General features: G+C 53.9%; 6 protein-coding genes across 6 annotated transcripts; 4 read left to right on the forward strand and 2 right to left on the reverse strand.

Annotated features, from left to right (window-relative positions):
* Window positions 1-521: 521 nt before the first annotated feature.
* Window positions 522-2,437, forward strand: Z520_09399 (uncharacterized protein; the record flags this gene model as incomplete). Its single annotated transcript, XM_016779893.1, has 2 exons — window positions 522-1,989; window positions 2,079-2,437. The coding sequence occupies 2 exons, from the start codon at window positions 522-524 to the stop codon at window positions 2,435-2,437; spliced, it is 1,827 nt and encodes a 608-aa protein (XP_016628832.1).
* Window positions 2,438-2,816: 379 nt separating this feature from the next.
* On the reverse strand, window positions 2,817-4,668 carry Z520_09400 (uncharacterized protein; the record flags this gene model as incomplete). The annotated part of the gene is made up of 5 exons (XM_016779894.1): window positions 2,817-3,331; window positions 3,387-3,779; window positions 3,859-4,113; window positions 4,184-4,511; window positions 4,609-4,668. 5 exons carry the CDS (start codon window positions 4,666-4,668, stop codon window positions 2,817-2,819), a joined length of 1,551 nt encoding a protein of 516 aa, XP_016628833.1.
* An 807-nt stretch (window positions 4,669-5,475) lies between these two features.
* Window positions 5,476-6,366, reverse strand: Z520_09401 (uncharacterized protein; the record flags this gene model as incomplete). Its single annotated transcript, XM_016779895.1, has 3 exons — window positions 5,476-5,659; window positions 5,727-6,013; window positions 6,085-6,366. 3 exons carry the CDS (start codon window positions 6,364-6,366, stop codon window positions 5,476-5,478), a joined length of 753 nt encoding a protein of 250 aa, XP_016628834.1.
* A 1,104-nt stretch (window positions 6,367-7,470) lies between these two features.
* On the forward strand, window positions 7,471-9,932 carry Z520_09402 (uncharacterized protein; the record flags this gene model as incomplete). Its single annotated transcript, XM_016779896.1, has 6 exons — window positions 7,471-8,170; window positions 8,242-8,567; window positions 8,645-8,727; window positions 8,778-9,478; window positions 9,595-9,786; window positions 9,853-9,932. The coding sequence occupies 6 exons, from the start codon at window positions 7,471-7,473 to the stop codon at window positions 9,930-9,932; spliced, it is 2,082 nt and encodes a 693-aa protein (XP_016628835.1).
* Window positions 9,933-10,538: 606 nt separating this feature from the next.
* On the forward strand, window positions 10,539-11,714 carry Z520_09403 (uncharacterized protein; the record flags this gene model as incomplete). The annotated part of the gene is made up of 1 exon (XM_016779897.1): window positions 10,539-11,714. One exon carries the CDS (start codon window positions 10,539-10,541, stop codon window positions 11,712-11,714), a length of 1,176 nt encoding a protein of 391 aa, XP_016628836.1.
* Window positions 11,715-13,277: 1,563 nt separating this feature from the next.
* Z520_09404 (uncharacterized protein) lies at window positions 13,278-15,360 on the forward strand (the record flags this gene model as incomplete). Its single annotated transcript, XM_016779898.1, has 2 exons — window positions 13,278-13,544; window positions 13,654-15,360. The coding sequence occupies 2 exons, from the start codon at window positions 13,278-13,280 to the stop codon at window positions 15,358-15,360; spliced, it is 1,974 nt and encodes a 657-aa protein (XP_016628837.1).
* Window positions 15,361-15,851: the final 491 nt, after the last annotated feature.

Genomic DNA, 15,851 nt, shown 5'->3' on the forward strand with positions numbered 1-15,851 from the left:
GACACCTCTGTTGCTTGGTGTCTCGGTACATTCGAGCGGAGGGTCGGACCCGGGGTACGAATTCTGGGGTTGATACAAGCTTCAACTTTCCCAGTGGGAGGTTGGAGTGGGGAAGGCTGGGGAACATGGTGGTGAGATGCGAGGACCACGGAACAGCCCAGTGGGGAGACCAAGTAAATCGCATAGAAATGAGCTTTGGTGTTGAACCTGCTCTCCGAACCTATCCCGATCGACACGAGTAAGGTGAAGGTTGCCCTCTCTGCCTAGACCGGTGTCGGGGAACGCAAGGCTGAGGCCGTCCGATCTCGAACGGCGCTGATCCATAGACACTCATCGGCACCCTTTTTCAATCTCTCCGACAGCGGAGGGAGAGCGGCCCGAAAGCGCCACGGATGGGTCTGCCGTATTGATACGTCCCTTCAATTCGAGCCTTACAAACACTCGAAAGCAGGAACATATGGGAGTACCATCGTCGTTTCCTTTGTGAACAGAGAAGGCGACTTTGACAAGCGACCGTCAGAATGATTGCCAAATCTTATCCCGTCAAAATCTTCGCGCCGGTGCCCATGCTGGGCTATGGCTACGACCACGTCGACTTCTGGACAACCATCATGGATGAGAGCACCCGTCCCGACGCCATCATCATGGACAGCGGCTCCACCGACCCGGGTCCGTACATGCTTGGTAGTGGCCGGACAATTGTCAGCAAGCAAGCCTTTACGCATGATCTTACCCCTGTACTTGAGGCATGCGCCGAATTTGGCATCAAAGTGCTTATTAGCAGTGCCGGTGGCGCGGGGACCAACGAGCAAGTTGACTTCATGGTCGGAGTTGTACGCGAGATCAGTGAGAAAAAGGGATGCAGATTCAAGGTCTCTACTATCAAGTTCAAGGACGATCGACAGGCCATTTTGAAACAACTCCAGGCAGGCGCTGTAACGCCCTGTGGACCAGGTCCCGCGTTAAAAGAGGGAGATGTATCGGACGCTGTCGCTGTCGTCGCGCAGATGGGGGCAGAACCATTTATGAAAGCATTGGAAGATCCGGAAGTTGACATCATCATCGCCGGACGATCGTATGATCCAGCACCTCTGGCAGCATACAGCATGCACCGCGGCGTACATCGAGATCCGGCGTGGCATATGGGCAAGATTGTCGAGTGTGGCGGACAGTGCGCGGTCCCGAAGGGTCGTTCGATCCTGGCAACCATGTATCAGGATAGCTTCGTGCTCACACCCGTCACTCCAGGCCAGAGATGCATCCCTCGTTCCGTCGCCGCACACACTATGTATGAGAAGACTCGACCAGACAGACTTCCTGGGCCGGGCGGTGTCCTCCATCTGGACAACGTGGAGTTCAAGCAGCTAGAGGACAATAAGTCGATCCTCATCCAAGGGGCCAACTTCGTCCCTACCCCAACATATCAGATCAAACTCGAGGGGGCCACACAGATCGGCTTCCGTTCCGCCTTCATCGGAGGGATCCGGGATCCGATTCTTATTCGAGGCATTGATGACTTTCTCGAACAGACGGTCCGGGCCAGGACAAAAGCAGCTTTTCCATCCCTCGGGGAACCGGGGGGCCCACAACTGATATATCACATATATGGAAGAAATGCTGTTATGGGTCGACTGGAACCGGCCACCACAATCCCTCATGAAATTGGTATCTTGGGTGAGGTGGTTGCTGATACCCAAGACGAGGCCGACGCAATAGCAGGTCTTGCCAGAGTGATGGTTCTCCATGCTGAATATCCAGGACAGCTGGCAACCGCGGGCAACTTTGCTTCTCCATTGACACCTTTGGAGCAGTCCGTGGGACCAGTATACAAGTTCAGCATCTATCATCTTATGGACGTGGAAGATCCGCTCAGCTTCTTCCCGATCGAGACTTTCTCTATTGGCAACCCAGATGCTGCGAAGACAAAGCCGATCCCCTCTGCACGACCAGTCCGTCGGGCTGAAGACTCGATCGTCACATATCCAGAAGGTAAGCTCAGAGCTTGTTGCGTGGCAGTGGAAAAGACGTCAACCCAGAAATGAACTTTAAAGCTAATGGAGCATCATTGCATTTCACAGCTCCGAGACACAACGTGATGAGTTCGAAACCCAGGATCTCTGACCTCGCAGCGGTCGTCCGGTCAAAGAACTCCGGTCCGTACGAGATCACGCTCGACATTTTATTCGACGATGCCGCGCTCTGGAAGCATGTCCGTGACAGCAACGTGCTCACCCCAAATGTGATGAAGACGCTGTACGGTTTGACTGACGACGACATTTTGACGTGTATGTTTTTTGAACCGGCTCTTGGATGGAAATGCACTTTTAAACGGCCCATCAACCAGTTGCAGGGCAGTGTTGGCGAGAGGGATACTTTCGGGACACAGCAGCATGCACCCTTGTTGGACATTGAGGTTCCGGCTTTGAATGCCACCTAAGCATGGTCGATAAGTAGATACTTTGCGCGAAATGGGTTTTTGACAGCTTCGAAGTTTGAGGATATGACCACAAGGCGGACACAAGCTCGCTTCAAATGTAACTTCCACCTGCCTTTTTCTGTGTTGTAATTAAAAGTGGAAGAGTAGAAGGAGGAAAACCAAGGAAAAAGAAGACAAAGACTTTTGAAATTGTAATGGGCCAACCCAGTGCCTTTCTTGGCATGCCGGCTTCCCATATGACAATTTCCCATCGAAATATCTATCATGCCTTTCACAATGTTTCCCCTTGGGTCCATCCCATCCACACTACCAATTCCAGAACTCTAGTTATCAGATGTAACATTCTGGGTTTGGGCACGTTGTAGGAAGAGGCAGACCTTTAGGCCTTCTCAGGCGGGGCAACACTGGCGCCCTCGATCTGCTGCGCAAAGATCTTCTCGTCGAGCGCCTCCCTCTGCTCCTTTGTCATGTGTGCAACATCGACTGCGACCTCGTCGCCGAACAGCGCGTTGATCTCCTCGAGGGACAGACCTTTGGTCTCTGGCCACCAGAGCACGACCGCGACGATGGTCATGGCGGTCGTAACGGCAAAGACAATGTAATACCTCCAGCCGATATTGGCGAAGGCGGTGGGCGCGGCGCAGGTGTAAATGACGGTGGCGAAGAAGAGGCCGCTCACTGAAATGGACGTACCCCTGGCGCGGAGGTGGTTGGGGAAGATCTCGGTGCAGTAGATGTAGGTCACGGCGTCGACGCAGGAGCTGTAGAAGGCCACGTGGATGAAGAGGAAGGATACCGCTGCGGCAAGCCCGGCCTTGTTGGTCGTGCCCTTGTAGGTTGCCAACAGTGCCATCTCGACGATGAGAGCCATGAGGCACCCGGAGAAACCGATTACTGTTGTTATCAATGGTAAGCAGAAGAAATGTTCTTTTTGCAAGGAAATACTCACTCAACAGCCTCACACGTCCCACTCGATCAACAATCAGCGCGGAGAGAGCATTTCCACCGACTCCCACTGTAACCCAGCCGGCTGTGAACGCAAGAGTGGTCGGTGCCACATACCCCAGGGCCGTGTACAAAATGACACCGTAGTTGTTAATGACAATGGTAGCGGTGCACTGGCCGCCGAAGACGGTGAAGAAGCCCAAGAGCAGACGCTTTCGATTCGGCCAGCCGGTGAACAACTCCTTGTATCCTCCAGCACCGCGCAGTTTCTCGAGTTCGAGCTGTTTCAGCAGGGCGTACCACTCTTCCTTGACGAGGATGCCTTCTGGATCAAGAGGGTCGCGGTGGAGCCACTCCATGACTTTGTAGGCTCGATCGTGCTTGTCGTGGAGGACCACTGTGCGACACACATACTTGGTTAGGCCCATAAAGTGTCCCGTGCTCCAATCTTCTTGGGTGAAAGAGCCAAAACTTACGCCAACGAGGACTTTCTGGAATAAAGAACAATCCACACAGCACCATCAAGGGCGCAAAACACTGCACAGCAAGCGGGAAACGCCACTGGAACTGTCCCGTGTAGCTGAAACAGCCATAGCCGACCCAGCCAGCGACTGAATAGCCGGTGCAGAGCAAGGCGCCGTGAACGCCAACAACGAGTCCACGGGTATGAGGTGGAGCGACCTCGCTTTGGTAGAGCGGCACTCCACACACGATCATGCCAGTTCCAATACCTACCACAGAGTTAGCCGCTCTGCTCACTTTGACAGTCCTTATGTACGTGGTGGATTGGTGTGGTCACACCTGTCAAGAATCTTGCAAATAAGAACATGCCGACGTCGACAGATCCGCATTGCAGAGCTCCGCCGACCAAACAGGTCGCAGCTGCAATGCCAATGCCGCCTCGTCGTGAGAAATAGTCGCAGAGTGGGCCGATAGAGAGCGATCCGAACAAGCCACCGGCCTGAAAGAGACCGTTCATAGCACCAGTTATGGCATTGGTATGAGACAAGCCGGGGCCTTCAGTAGCAAGGTTCAGGTAATTGAAGAAATCAGGTTGGCCCAAGGTGGTAGCGATGATAGAACTACAGTAGCCATAGGTGAAAGACCCCAGTGAAACGAAGATGGTGATCTGTCCGAATGAAATGTTAAACCACTGGAGCCCATGTACTTCTTGGAAGTCCACCATCCGACTGTTTGAACCTGGCTTTGGGATTTGTCTCACATACCCCAATGGTCACGAGTCTGAGCTGGTCCTTGAACCAGCCCTTGTGCTCCCCTGCCGCCATCTTGTTGAGAAGATAGGTGCACGGCGTCAATCGAGTATGAGAGTGTAGGAGATCGTTCCCCAGCAGCGAGCTGACACTACCAGGTAGAAGTGATCATATAGAAAAGCACGGTATAGTCGGCACAAGCCCACGCACGCCGCCAACAGAGTCCGGAACGTGAAGGAGAGATAGGAGGAAGGGCTTCCTTGCGAGACATATTTCTATCCTGGCAGTCGGGCAATATGCCTCCATTGGACCCACTTGTATCAACCAAGCAGCGCCGATCGGCATTGCGAAAAGTCCGCTACATGTTCACAGCCAAGCTTCCAGCCACTCACCGGTAGCTCCTCTGTGCTCTGGATGTACTCATGATTCTGAATGTACACCGTTCTTATCACCTCATACCGCGGTGGTGATGTGTTCGAGTGGGGAAAAGAGGGAGGCGGAGCGGAAAGTGGCCGGAAACTGCACAAATCAGAAGAAAGACCACCATGCCATGTGCCAGTTGCGCCAGTTGTGCCTTGGTGTCTTGGTGCCTTGGTTCCTTTTGGGAAGCAGTCAGAGACCACTAAGTTTCTGCAGAAAGACAGTCGTGGACAGAGCTTGCCATGTGCGCAGATGTTTTATGCCCATTAGGCATTCGGGAGTCTGTTGGTCCGCCGTAAGAGCTCAACTTTCAAGCGGTCTGCGGCCATTTCCTGCTATGAAGTGAAGTAGGACAGATCATACACATAGTCAAATAGACAAGTCAATTTCGGCACCTCCGTTGGAAGGTCATCATTTTATCTCAACATTTTGTTTGTGTATATTGTGCACAGTCCAGTGCCTCTAGGCACTTCGACCACCGTCGATGATCAACTCGGTTCCGGTAATGAAGCTCGCCTCATCACTTGCCAGATAGCAGCAACCATTGGCAATGTCCGTCACGTCAGTCAATCTTCCCAAGGGAATCAAGGATACGAAATAGGCGCGGTTTTCGGGGGTATTTTCCTTTCCGAGGAATTTGTGAGACCTGTATGTTTTAGAGGATGTATGTTAGCCAGAATGGTCAACCACAGCTGGGAGTCTACCGTCCTTACAGTCCTGTGCTGGCGAATTGCGGGCATATCGAATTGAATCGGATGTTGTTAGGGGCATATTCCTGTGCCAGCGACCTGGTGGCACAACAAACTGCAGCCTTGGTCCCATTGTACCATGTGAGCCGTGGTTTTGGTCTGGTGGCCCCCGTGGATGCGATATTGATGAATGAACCGCCGCTCTTGTGCTCCTTCATCCACGGTATAATCACAGCGACTGACAGATAGATCGACTTGAAATTGACGGCGCAGACGAGATCAAACTCTTCATCGGGAACCCCTTCGGATGGCTAGCAATCTCACTGTCAGAATGGCCTTGCCAACAGCGCTATGCCGTTTGACTGTCTCTTGACGCGCTTACCTGGTTCGAGTAGCTTGTTCCGGCATTATTGACGACAATATCAGGGCCACCATATAGCTCAACGCACTTCTCCAAGACCTTCTTCCAATCTTCGCGACTAGTTACGTTGGCCTTCACCGACTCGCACCCGAGCTCTTTAGCGACTGCCTGACCGCTCTGCTCGTTCATTTCCGCGATGAGGACTTTCGCGCCTTCATGGATAAACTTGGTCGAGATGGCCTTTCCGAACCCGCTTCCACCACCGGTGACAATCGCAACTTTACCTTCGAGTCGGCCGGGCATCTTGGACAGAAACACAATGAAGAGCTTGAGAATTTGACTTTATCGAGCGCGCGGCAATGGACTGTCTAGTAGACACGTACCTGGCGGTCAAGTCTGTGAAGAAATGGATGTCTGCCACTCTCAGGGAAAGTCTCCTAGTAATATGCCCTGGATCTTCAACCTTCTATCAACAAACGCGACCCCTCCTCGTGTTAACCGACAGGATACCCCTCGACCCCAAGGGTCTTGGTGGGGGAAGCCTTGAGCATGAGAGAGTTTCTTGTGAGCTCCAAGCAGCCGACCGGAGCAGCAGCAGCAGCGACGACGGAGGAGGAGGATCCACCTGGCAAGCACGAGTCAGCCAAATACGAGTTACTATTGCATGACATCTCTTCGATTTCGGTACAATTGACACACCAACCTCCACAGAATGCAAACGGCGCGCCAACATGAAAATATCCCCCACTCGGCAAACTCCAGGGTCCAAGTTTCCCCCGCAAAAAAGGGTCCGCTACTCCATGTCTACTCCGAGCAGGGCGATGAACTAACACCAAATAGGGACTGGGTTATCACTGTCACAGGGCCACTCTAGCCTGCCCAGCCCTGTCCGTGCTTGCGTGCTTCTCCAGCTCTTGATCTCCTTTGGGAGAATGGGCGGCCTGGCCTCCCTGCAACGGAACCCGAATCCCGAGGCAAGCAACTTGTTTCTCCTCCTCCGCGGCGAGCAATTTGATATTTGCTTTCCCCCAGTCTCGCACCCACTCAAATTGAGCTACCTAAGAAGATTCAGCTATCATGACAACAGGAGCTGTGTCGGCCTTTCCCACTGCTTGGGCCCCACTGGCAGAGGAAGTGAGGTTTTTCAAGCCGCGAAGGAACGGGGTGACGCGAAGCCAAAAAGAACGTCGTTATCTCTGCAACGTCTGTGGCGAATCATTCACGCGAAAGGAGCATTGTCGGCGCCATGAACTTGGTCGTAAGCAATTCTTTCATGCATAGATGTCAGTGTTGGCAAGTTGCCGAGCTGACCAGTTGAATGGTATATGAGCAGATCGGTGGCAAAGACCACATGCTTGCCCAATATGTGGTCTCACGTCCGCACGCAAGGATGTCATCTCGAGGCATATGAGAGTCCTTCATCGTGGAGCCGGGAAGTCAGCCGGCTCACAGGAAATACCTTGCATTAACACCGATACATCATCCGACGACTCCAACTTCGACCTCAGTGGCCAGATTGTGCAAGTACATCAACCAGACAATCCCAACGGTGGGAACACGGACAGCTTAGCGAATGGGCAGGTCATCCCAGAGGCTCTTCCTTCATTGTCGACCCTTCTGAACACACAAGGTGCTGGAGTTGGCGCCAACGCCCACGCCAACGCCCACGCCTTCGAGCTTGGTCTAGATAGAGGATGGAAAGTCCCAACTTTGGACCGTGTGCAAGCTTCTACAGCAAATGCAGAAGCCACAGCAAGGCCTCAGATGGACTTCCAGCTCCTGGACGATGCCTTTGTCCAGTGGCCGTGGGAGGAGCCGTTTTACGCCCTTCCATGGTCCGAGGATGTAGCCAAGAACATGACAGCAAAGAATGCTGATCCTGACAATGGAGAGTACCAATCGTCTGGTTTGTTCCTGGGATTGATCCCATCGGAAATCGAACAAGCGAAAGTCAACCTGCAGCTCTTCGATGTCGAGAATCGACTCTGTGACTTTGTGTTCCCCACAAACTATATGGTGATCCGGCTTGTGAGAGGCTTCTTCAAGCACTTTGCGCCACATTGTCCCATCGTCCATCCGCAGACCTTCTCCATCGGCACAATTCAAGGTAGGACAAGCGCCCGTCCGACCCAAGCTCGGTGGCCTTGACCTTAGCACTGACTTAACCTGCCATTTTAGCACCGCTCCTGCTTGCTGTCATGGCGTGCGGGGCTGTCTACTTGAATGAGCAAGAGGTTAGCATCAGGTTATACTACGCGGTCCTGAAGCTGCTGAGCGAGGTATGCAGAGAATCGTCTCCAGCCTTCGACTTCGAAGAACGTCATGACCCAAGGTCTAACCTGGCTGTGTTGCAGAATGAAGATTTAGTGATCGCCGGACAAAGAGACTCGGGATTCCAGCTCTGGGAATTACAAACAAGGCTGCTTACCTGCCAGTACGGACTCTTTGGTGGCGACAGTCGAATCCAACGACAGGCCAGACTGTCCTTCACACGGCTTCACGTGGTACGTTGCTTGCATCTGAGGTCATCAGGGGTCGCAAACTTGCAAATTGAGATGCACCAGCTAATCTATCACCCTAGCTTTGCCGGGAAGCCTCTGTCGAGGCGACAAAAGTCTCTGTGAATGACTGGGCCGGCTGGGTCTTTCGCGAGAGCATGATCAGGTGAGTAACATAGACTCCTTTCGAGTCCGCTGCTGACCTTTTGGCGCCAGGTGCGTGTCCTGGACCACGGTCCTCCGAGCAGTCTTGCTCTGCAACGAGGACAATGCGGTTCTGAGGAGCTCCAACACCGAGTTCGACGGGATGCTACCCTGCTCGGAGGAACTATGGTCGGCCGGCGGCCTCAGCTGGCAGAACTCACCACGAGTCACGACGACGCCTACGGTTGTGTGTTTCCGTCAACTTCTTTCCGGCGCGCCGCTCGACGACACGATGATCAGTCCTTTCGGTCTGCTGACCCTGATCAGCGTCATTCTCTCGCACATCTGCACACTTCGCCTCGGCAACATTGAGACGACGACACCGACGTGCCCGGACGAGGAATCCCTGCGCCTGGCGTTGCACACGTGGGAAGAAGCCTGGAGGACGCATCCGCACGCCACGACGGTGCCGGATGCGCCTCAGGGTCCACTGATGGCCGACGCACTGGTCGTCCTCAACGCCGCGTACTACCGCCTGTATGCCAACGTGCAGATGAATGAAATGAAGGCTATCGCCCGACTTCCCATCGACCAGGTGTCTCGAAGCCGGGTTGCGAAGCTCTATCAGCTCGACAATGCCCCTGATCTGATGAAAGCGATCGTCCGAGCCTGCAGGTGCCTGCTGGTCCGCGTCCGCTTGGGCCTGGGATACCTGCTCAAGACTTCGTGTTTGAACTATCCGTGCTATGCTCCACTGGCCGCTTATGAAGGCAGTAAGTAAAGCTTCGCCGTTTGAAAAAGACAAGCGGTCCCCAGGCCCCCCAACTACGAAACCCCCTTGTGTATATTTCAACAAGTGTACGAGATAATTAACGCCCTCAAAATATAGGTCTACTGATGTGCTGGTACCTTCTCGGTCGACACCTCTCGGAGATCCCAGGTCCAGAAGACCACGTCATCACCGCCATGATGGACGAGATCGTGGCGGAAAGCGAATACAAATACGAGCAGCCTATCCAAAGAGAGCTGCTGCCCATCATGATCTATCGGGACATGATCAGGGAGCGATGGGTCTGGCCTGGTATGTGCTCCGGGAGATCCACTGATGAGGTATTATTACCTGCTAACCTTCTCCCTCGTCTTCTAGCAACTTGTAATGTATTATCAAACAACCTTGATGGAATGATCAAGCGGCTGAAACCGCTGCTCGAAGGACAACGCCAATAATGAGGGTAGCAAAGCTGTTGCTTTTTACTATGAAAAAAGGAGGGACGGCCACAGTTCCCGACTCTTGGGGATAGCTGACCTATGTTTTCCCCTGCATCGTTTGGTGGTCATGTAAAAGTATTCTCTGCTTGTTAATGCTGTGGAATGCTCCCAAATTATTCCCGCGTCCATCTTCCCGAGCCCAACAGTGAGATCATACTGAGATGTCCATTGGCCCTCCATTTAGGTACCTCGACTCGTGACCTCGATAACTCTCTTAGTAACCGGCTCCAGTGGGGAAATGGAGAGGGAAAATCACGCTCGGCGCGCGGGGATTCTGAGTTTCTTTGGAACAGATACGAAGAGTTTCCTGTGCCGAAGGGCGGGTCAGAGGAGAGCACTCGGTATGCGTAGATGGTATTACCCCAAGAACAGAGTTTCGCTGTCCCGGTTATTCGGCATAGTCGTATAAAGTAGGTTGTCTTTTTGGAAACTCCCCGAGGACAATAATTTGAGCACCACAACTTAGACAGTTAGAAAGAAAGAGTGACCGTAATAGAATTGAAAAAGATTCGTCACATTGTGAACAGTCGGGAACCAAGAAAAAAAGAAAAAAAAAAAAGAAAAATGCCTTCTGCCCAGAATATTGACGAGTACATGGTGCTGCCCAAGGAGCCTCCGGCGCTCAACATCCCGTCCTCCAACTCGACCGTGTCGGTCAAGATCATCGACAGCACGTCGTGGATCGAAGCGACGTTGGGATCCTTGTTCGGCCCCACGATACCAGGCCACGACAAGCTCGCGTGCCCGGCGTTCGCGTTCTTGATCGAGCATGAACACTTGAACCGCAAGATCCTGTTCGATCTGGGCACGAGGAAGGACTGGGAGAACCTGGCGCCCAGCATCGTCAACACGATCAAGGCCCACAAATGGGGTGTGGCGGCGGAGAAGAACGTGTCGGAAATTCTGAGCGAGAATGGCGTGGCGCTCGAGAGTATCGAGGGCATTATCTGGAGTCACTGGCACTATGACCACACGGGCGACCCGAGCACGTTTCCGCCCTCGACAAAATTGATCGTCGGTCCCGGGTTCAAGGAAGCGCTCATGCCCGGGTATCCCGTGAACCCAAATAGCCAGGTGCTGGAGACGGACTGGAAAGGGCGCGAAGTTGTCGAAGTTGATTTCTCCGCGTCAGGCGACCTGATGGTGGGCAACTTCAAGGCCATGGACTATTTCGGCGATGGATCCTTCTACATCGTCGACGCGCCGGGTCACGCCGTCGGCCATGTCTGCGGCCTCGCGCGCGTGACGCCTGACACTTTCGTCTTCATGGGCGGCGATGCCTGCCACCACGGCGGAGAGTATCGTCCCACCGAGTACCTGCCTCTTCCTAAGCAGATCCCTCTCGACATCCCCAGCGCGACGAGCAGGATCAAGTCAAAGGGCGGGTTTTGTCCCGGTGCCGCCTTCTGCGACGTCTTCCACCACGGCAAACCCAACAAGGAAGTCTACATGCTCACCAAAAACTTTTCCCACGACACCGACCGGGCCAACTTGACCATCAAGTACCTCGAGGAGTTTGATGCCGCGGACAACGTCTTTGTCATCATTGCCCACGACACGGATCTCCTCTCCAAGGAAGCCGAGATTGTCTTCTATCCAAATGGCACGCTGAATGATTGGAAAGCGAAGCGTCTGGACGAGAAAGCAAGATGGCTCTTTTTGAGGGATTTTGCCGAGGCGGCTGACAAGGGTCTGAAGCAGGAGTCGGAAGTAGGCGAGGGTATCGTTCTCAAGCCTTGAGGGTCAAAGGGGAAATAACTTTTGGGTTGCTGCCGTGCTTCCACTTGTCCAGCGTGACATTGCTGATTCGGCCGCTGTTGCGGGAACAACCTTTCTCTAGTGAATTCAGAAGTTGCACAAGTGTTTTTTGCGCGCTCAGACTTTCTCTTCCACCACAATTTGAAGCCTTGAGTGCCTCTTGGATGAGGTTTTTTGGCTTTGCAGTAGCGACCGTAGCCCCAGCTGTTTCGGATCGAACGTACGGATATTGTGGCTCCATTTCCGGAGTCATTCTTCGAGTAGGGTAGCACCAATGCTTTTGACTATTTCATAAGCCCGTCTCGGGTCTGGGGTCATCAGCCTCACAGAGAATCCAACCCGTCTTTCTGCTGCGCCCATCGATCTCCGAAGTGTATACCATACCGTTCTGTGATAGCATTAAGGACGTGGCTGACTGTCTTCCGATTTTAGAAGAAACGTGGGCAAGCACCCAATCTATGACGTGCTAGAGGTCAGTATCAAATAACTCCCGTCGTAATCCCGTAAACGCATAGGCTTAATAATGCAGATGCTTGGAGAGGGAACCGGCCCCAGCTTACAATGTGGAGCCCGCCCAGGGTACCGAACGAGGAAAGTGGACGAACCGGATCCAGGAGCCTCAACCCATTGCATATCTGATTCTATTTTCTACCAGAAGGCTTGGAATTGCCGATCTTGGATCGGTGAGCCTGGCATTGTGCGAAGGATATCATACTTAGCCAGCGGGGCCGGATTGAGGATTGTGGTGAGTACGAATGAAATGTCGTAAATGGGACGGGCCGTAGGGACAAAAGACACGGCGAGGACTGCATGGCACGCCTGGTAAGGATTCCTACCTAGGTCCTCGAGAGACTAGATGTAGTGTGACACTCCTGGCTACTAGTATCCTGTACCTGCCTCGTACTTGAAGGTAGGCAAACCTAGTGCCTTGGCACTTCCGTCCCTTTAGATAACTACCAGGTAACTAGTAACTAAGTAGGGGATAGCTGCACGCTCTCTGGTAAAAGTTGAGCAAGCATTCAGAGTTCTCTATACATGTTGCCACATCTATAATGGAATCTCACTGTGTTTGCAGCACTCGCTCCCTTGACCCGCGGGTCGCCTGCCTGGGCCGCCAAAGCAATAAAGAGTCTAGCATCTGACGGAGAAAGAGAAAGCTCCCCCCGGAGACAACTTGAGTCAGACTCGGCACAAATTTGCTCTGTCCCTGCCTGGTGAGATCCCAAATAGTCACAATGTTACAGTCTAAACGAGGAGGCATGTCGCCGTCCAATCAACATAGCGATCAAGCCATCCTTACTCCACAGCATCTCATCGCTGAAATGCTTACCTGATGCGCTGCTTACCTACCAGTCATAAGATGGCTATACCATGCTGAAATGGGCTAGTTGCTGCCCCTGACTGACCTCTACACAGCCCTGCCCAACTCTATGACGGTATCCGATGGCGGAGGAGATTTGCCGCTATAAGAACAGCTCACGCTTGCTCGCTGGGCCAAGCGATCTTCAAGCATAGCAGCCGGAAGACTTGACAGGACATGCAACGATGGGATCCGAACAACCCACCAGCTCCGGAGGAGTCTTTTGCTCTCTCGAGGCCTTTCTCGAGGACAACTTCGACTACGTCGTCGTGGGTGGCGGAACTGCCGGCTTGGTCGTGGCAGCCCGGTTGAGCGAGGACCCCAGTGTGCGCGTGGGACTCCTTGAAGCCGGCCAGAACCGTCTCGGGGATCCTCTAGTAGAGACCCCAGGCACGCTCGCGTTTCTTCTGCGGAATCCGGAGTATGCCTGGGACTTTACGACACTACCTCAGGTATGTACATATGTCTCTGGATCTCAAACCACACGGACGGGAACCTTGGGTGTTTCAATGCCTATACAGGAAAAGAAAAAAGCCTAACACCTGAACACGACTCATATAGGAAGCCAACAAGAACAAAACCCATCATGTAACGCGCGGCAAAGTCCTCGGGGGATCCAGCGCGATCAATTTCATGGCGTACGGCTATCCCTCAGCTCGCGATCTGGACGACTTGAAAGAGTTGGGCATCTCGTCGGGCTGGTCGTGGGACGAGATGGCGCCATACTACCGCAAAGTCGAGCACTATGATCCTCCAACGAGGCCAGAACCAGACATCTACCCCATCGATGGGGCGAATCATGGCACGCAGGGCGCGATCCACACCTCGTACGCGACCACGAGATTCCCCGCCGAGGACGCCCTTCTCGAAGCGCTGAAGGAGACGTCCGGCCTCACGCTGGCCACGGAACCGTACTACTCGGGCGAACACCAGGGCTGGTACGGAGGTCTGAGCACGATTGACCGCAGCAGCGTCAACAGGGGGACACGCAGCTACGCAGCCACGGGGTACGTTGCGCCGACGCTCCTTAATCAGCGGCCAAACCTCAAAATCTTGACCGAAGCCACGGCCACCAAAGTCATCCTCGTCGACGACGACGACGACGACTCCTCCAGAACTGCTGCTGTTGCTGCTCGAGGGGTGGCTTTTGCGCACGGCGGCAGGCGAGACCGGTTGCACACCGTCCATGTCAGAGCGGAGGTCATCCTCAGTGCTGGCACCATCCAAACACCGCAACTGCTGGAGCTCTCGGGGATAGGGGATCCGTCGATCCTCCGTGCCGCAGGGATTGAACCACGAGTTGAAAACCCACATGTCGGCTCCAATGCCCAGGAGCAGATCATGACCAACGTGAGCTACGAGCTCGCGGACGGCGAAACCAGCCTGGATAGCATCTACCTCGATCCTGCATTCCTTCCGGCCCAACAGCGCCTCTACGCAGAGTCGCGTGAAGGGGTTCTGGCCAACGCGCCGGGCTTGAATGGCTTCACATCCTACAGCTCGCTCGTGGACGCTAGCACACTCGCACGGACCGTCTACTCTCTCCTCACCTCTCCTCCTCCTCCTGCTGCTGCTCCCTCTTCGGCGTCTTCGTCGGCACAGCAGCCGTCACCAAAACTCGACAGCCCACAAGCCGCGATACTGGCTTCACGTCTGGCCTCGCCCAGCACCTCGGCGATCCAGTACGTCGTCATCCCGGCCTACTGCGACACGCTCAACACGCACGCCGACATGTCCAAGTTCATGCCTGGGCCCCCACCTTCCGACCCTCCCAGAAACCCATGCATCTCACTCCAAGTCGTCCTAATGTACCCATGCTCACGGGGCTCCGTCCACATCACCTCCGCCGACCCCTTGGCCCCACCCGGAATCGACTTCGCGCTGCTCTCTCACCCAGCCGACGTCGACGTCCTAGCCGCAGGACTCGCCTTTGCAGATCGCGCTTTCCGCTCCCCGCACATCACATCCCGGGTGAAAAGCCGCCTGTACCCTCCTGAAGGTGTCGATGTGCAGGATCTGAACACCGCCAGGGACACCGTGCGCGAGGCCGTCACGCTGATCAATCATCCCGTGGGAACCTGTGCGCTGGGCAAAGTGGTCGACGAGCGGTTGCGAGTCATCGGCGTCAAAGGTCTAAGAGTCGTTGATGCGAGCGTGCTGCCCATGGAGCTTAGTGCCTTTCCCATGGCCACGGTCTATGCCATCGGGGAAAAGGGGGCCGTTATGATCAACGAGGACCGTGTCGTTGCCCGCAGCCGCATAGGATGATGAAGATTCCGAAAGAAGTAAAGACGATGGATGGATGTATCTCTTTGGTTAATAACAGTAGGTGTTGCTTCGATGAGACTTGACAGGGCTGTCAGCTAAAGGGGGTTTGGGTTAGACAATATATATCCCGTAACGATATAAGACTACTGTGGTGATGCCAGTCTACGCATTATATATCTCCACGCTCGATGGTGTGATGCTTCCTAAATATGTCAGTGTGAAGTGAGCCGAACTAGAAGCCCACCTATACCTTCCTGTCTCATCGCCAACACTCCAGAGAACACCTGGGGTCTCCCTGTCCCAGAGACACCGACCGCCGGTCTAGAAAGTATGCCCAACCCGTCCCCGTCCGATTATTTCTTTCTTTCAGAAGAGAGCACATGGAGTCCAGTTGAAGTGTGAAGCATCTCTGAGGATTGAACAGCTGTCTGAGTAAAGTAGCCCGTCCTAAAATCAACAACTTGCCAAAGAGTCTGCATCATTGCCTTCTG

The sequence above is a fragment of the Fonsecaea multimorphosa genome (genome assembly GCF_000836435.1).
Source record: "Fonsecaea multimorphosa CBS 102226 unplaced genomic scaffold supercont1.24, whole genome shotgun sequence".
NCBI lineage: Eukaryota > Fungi > Ascomycota > Eurotiomycetes > Chaetothyriales > Herpotrichiellaceae > Fonsecaea > Fonsecaea multimorphosa.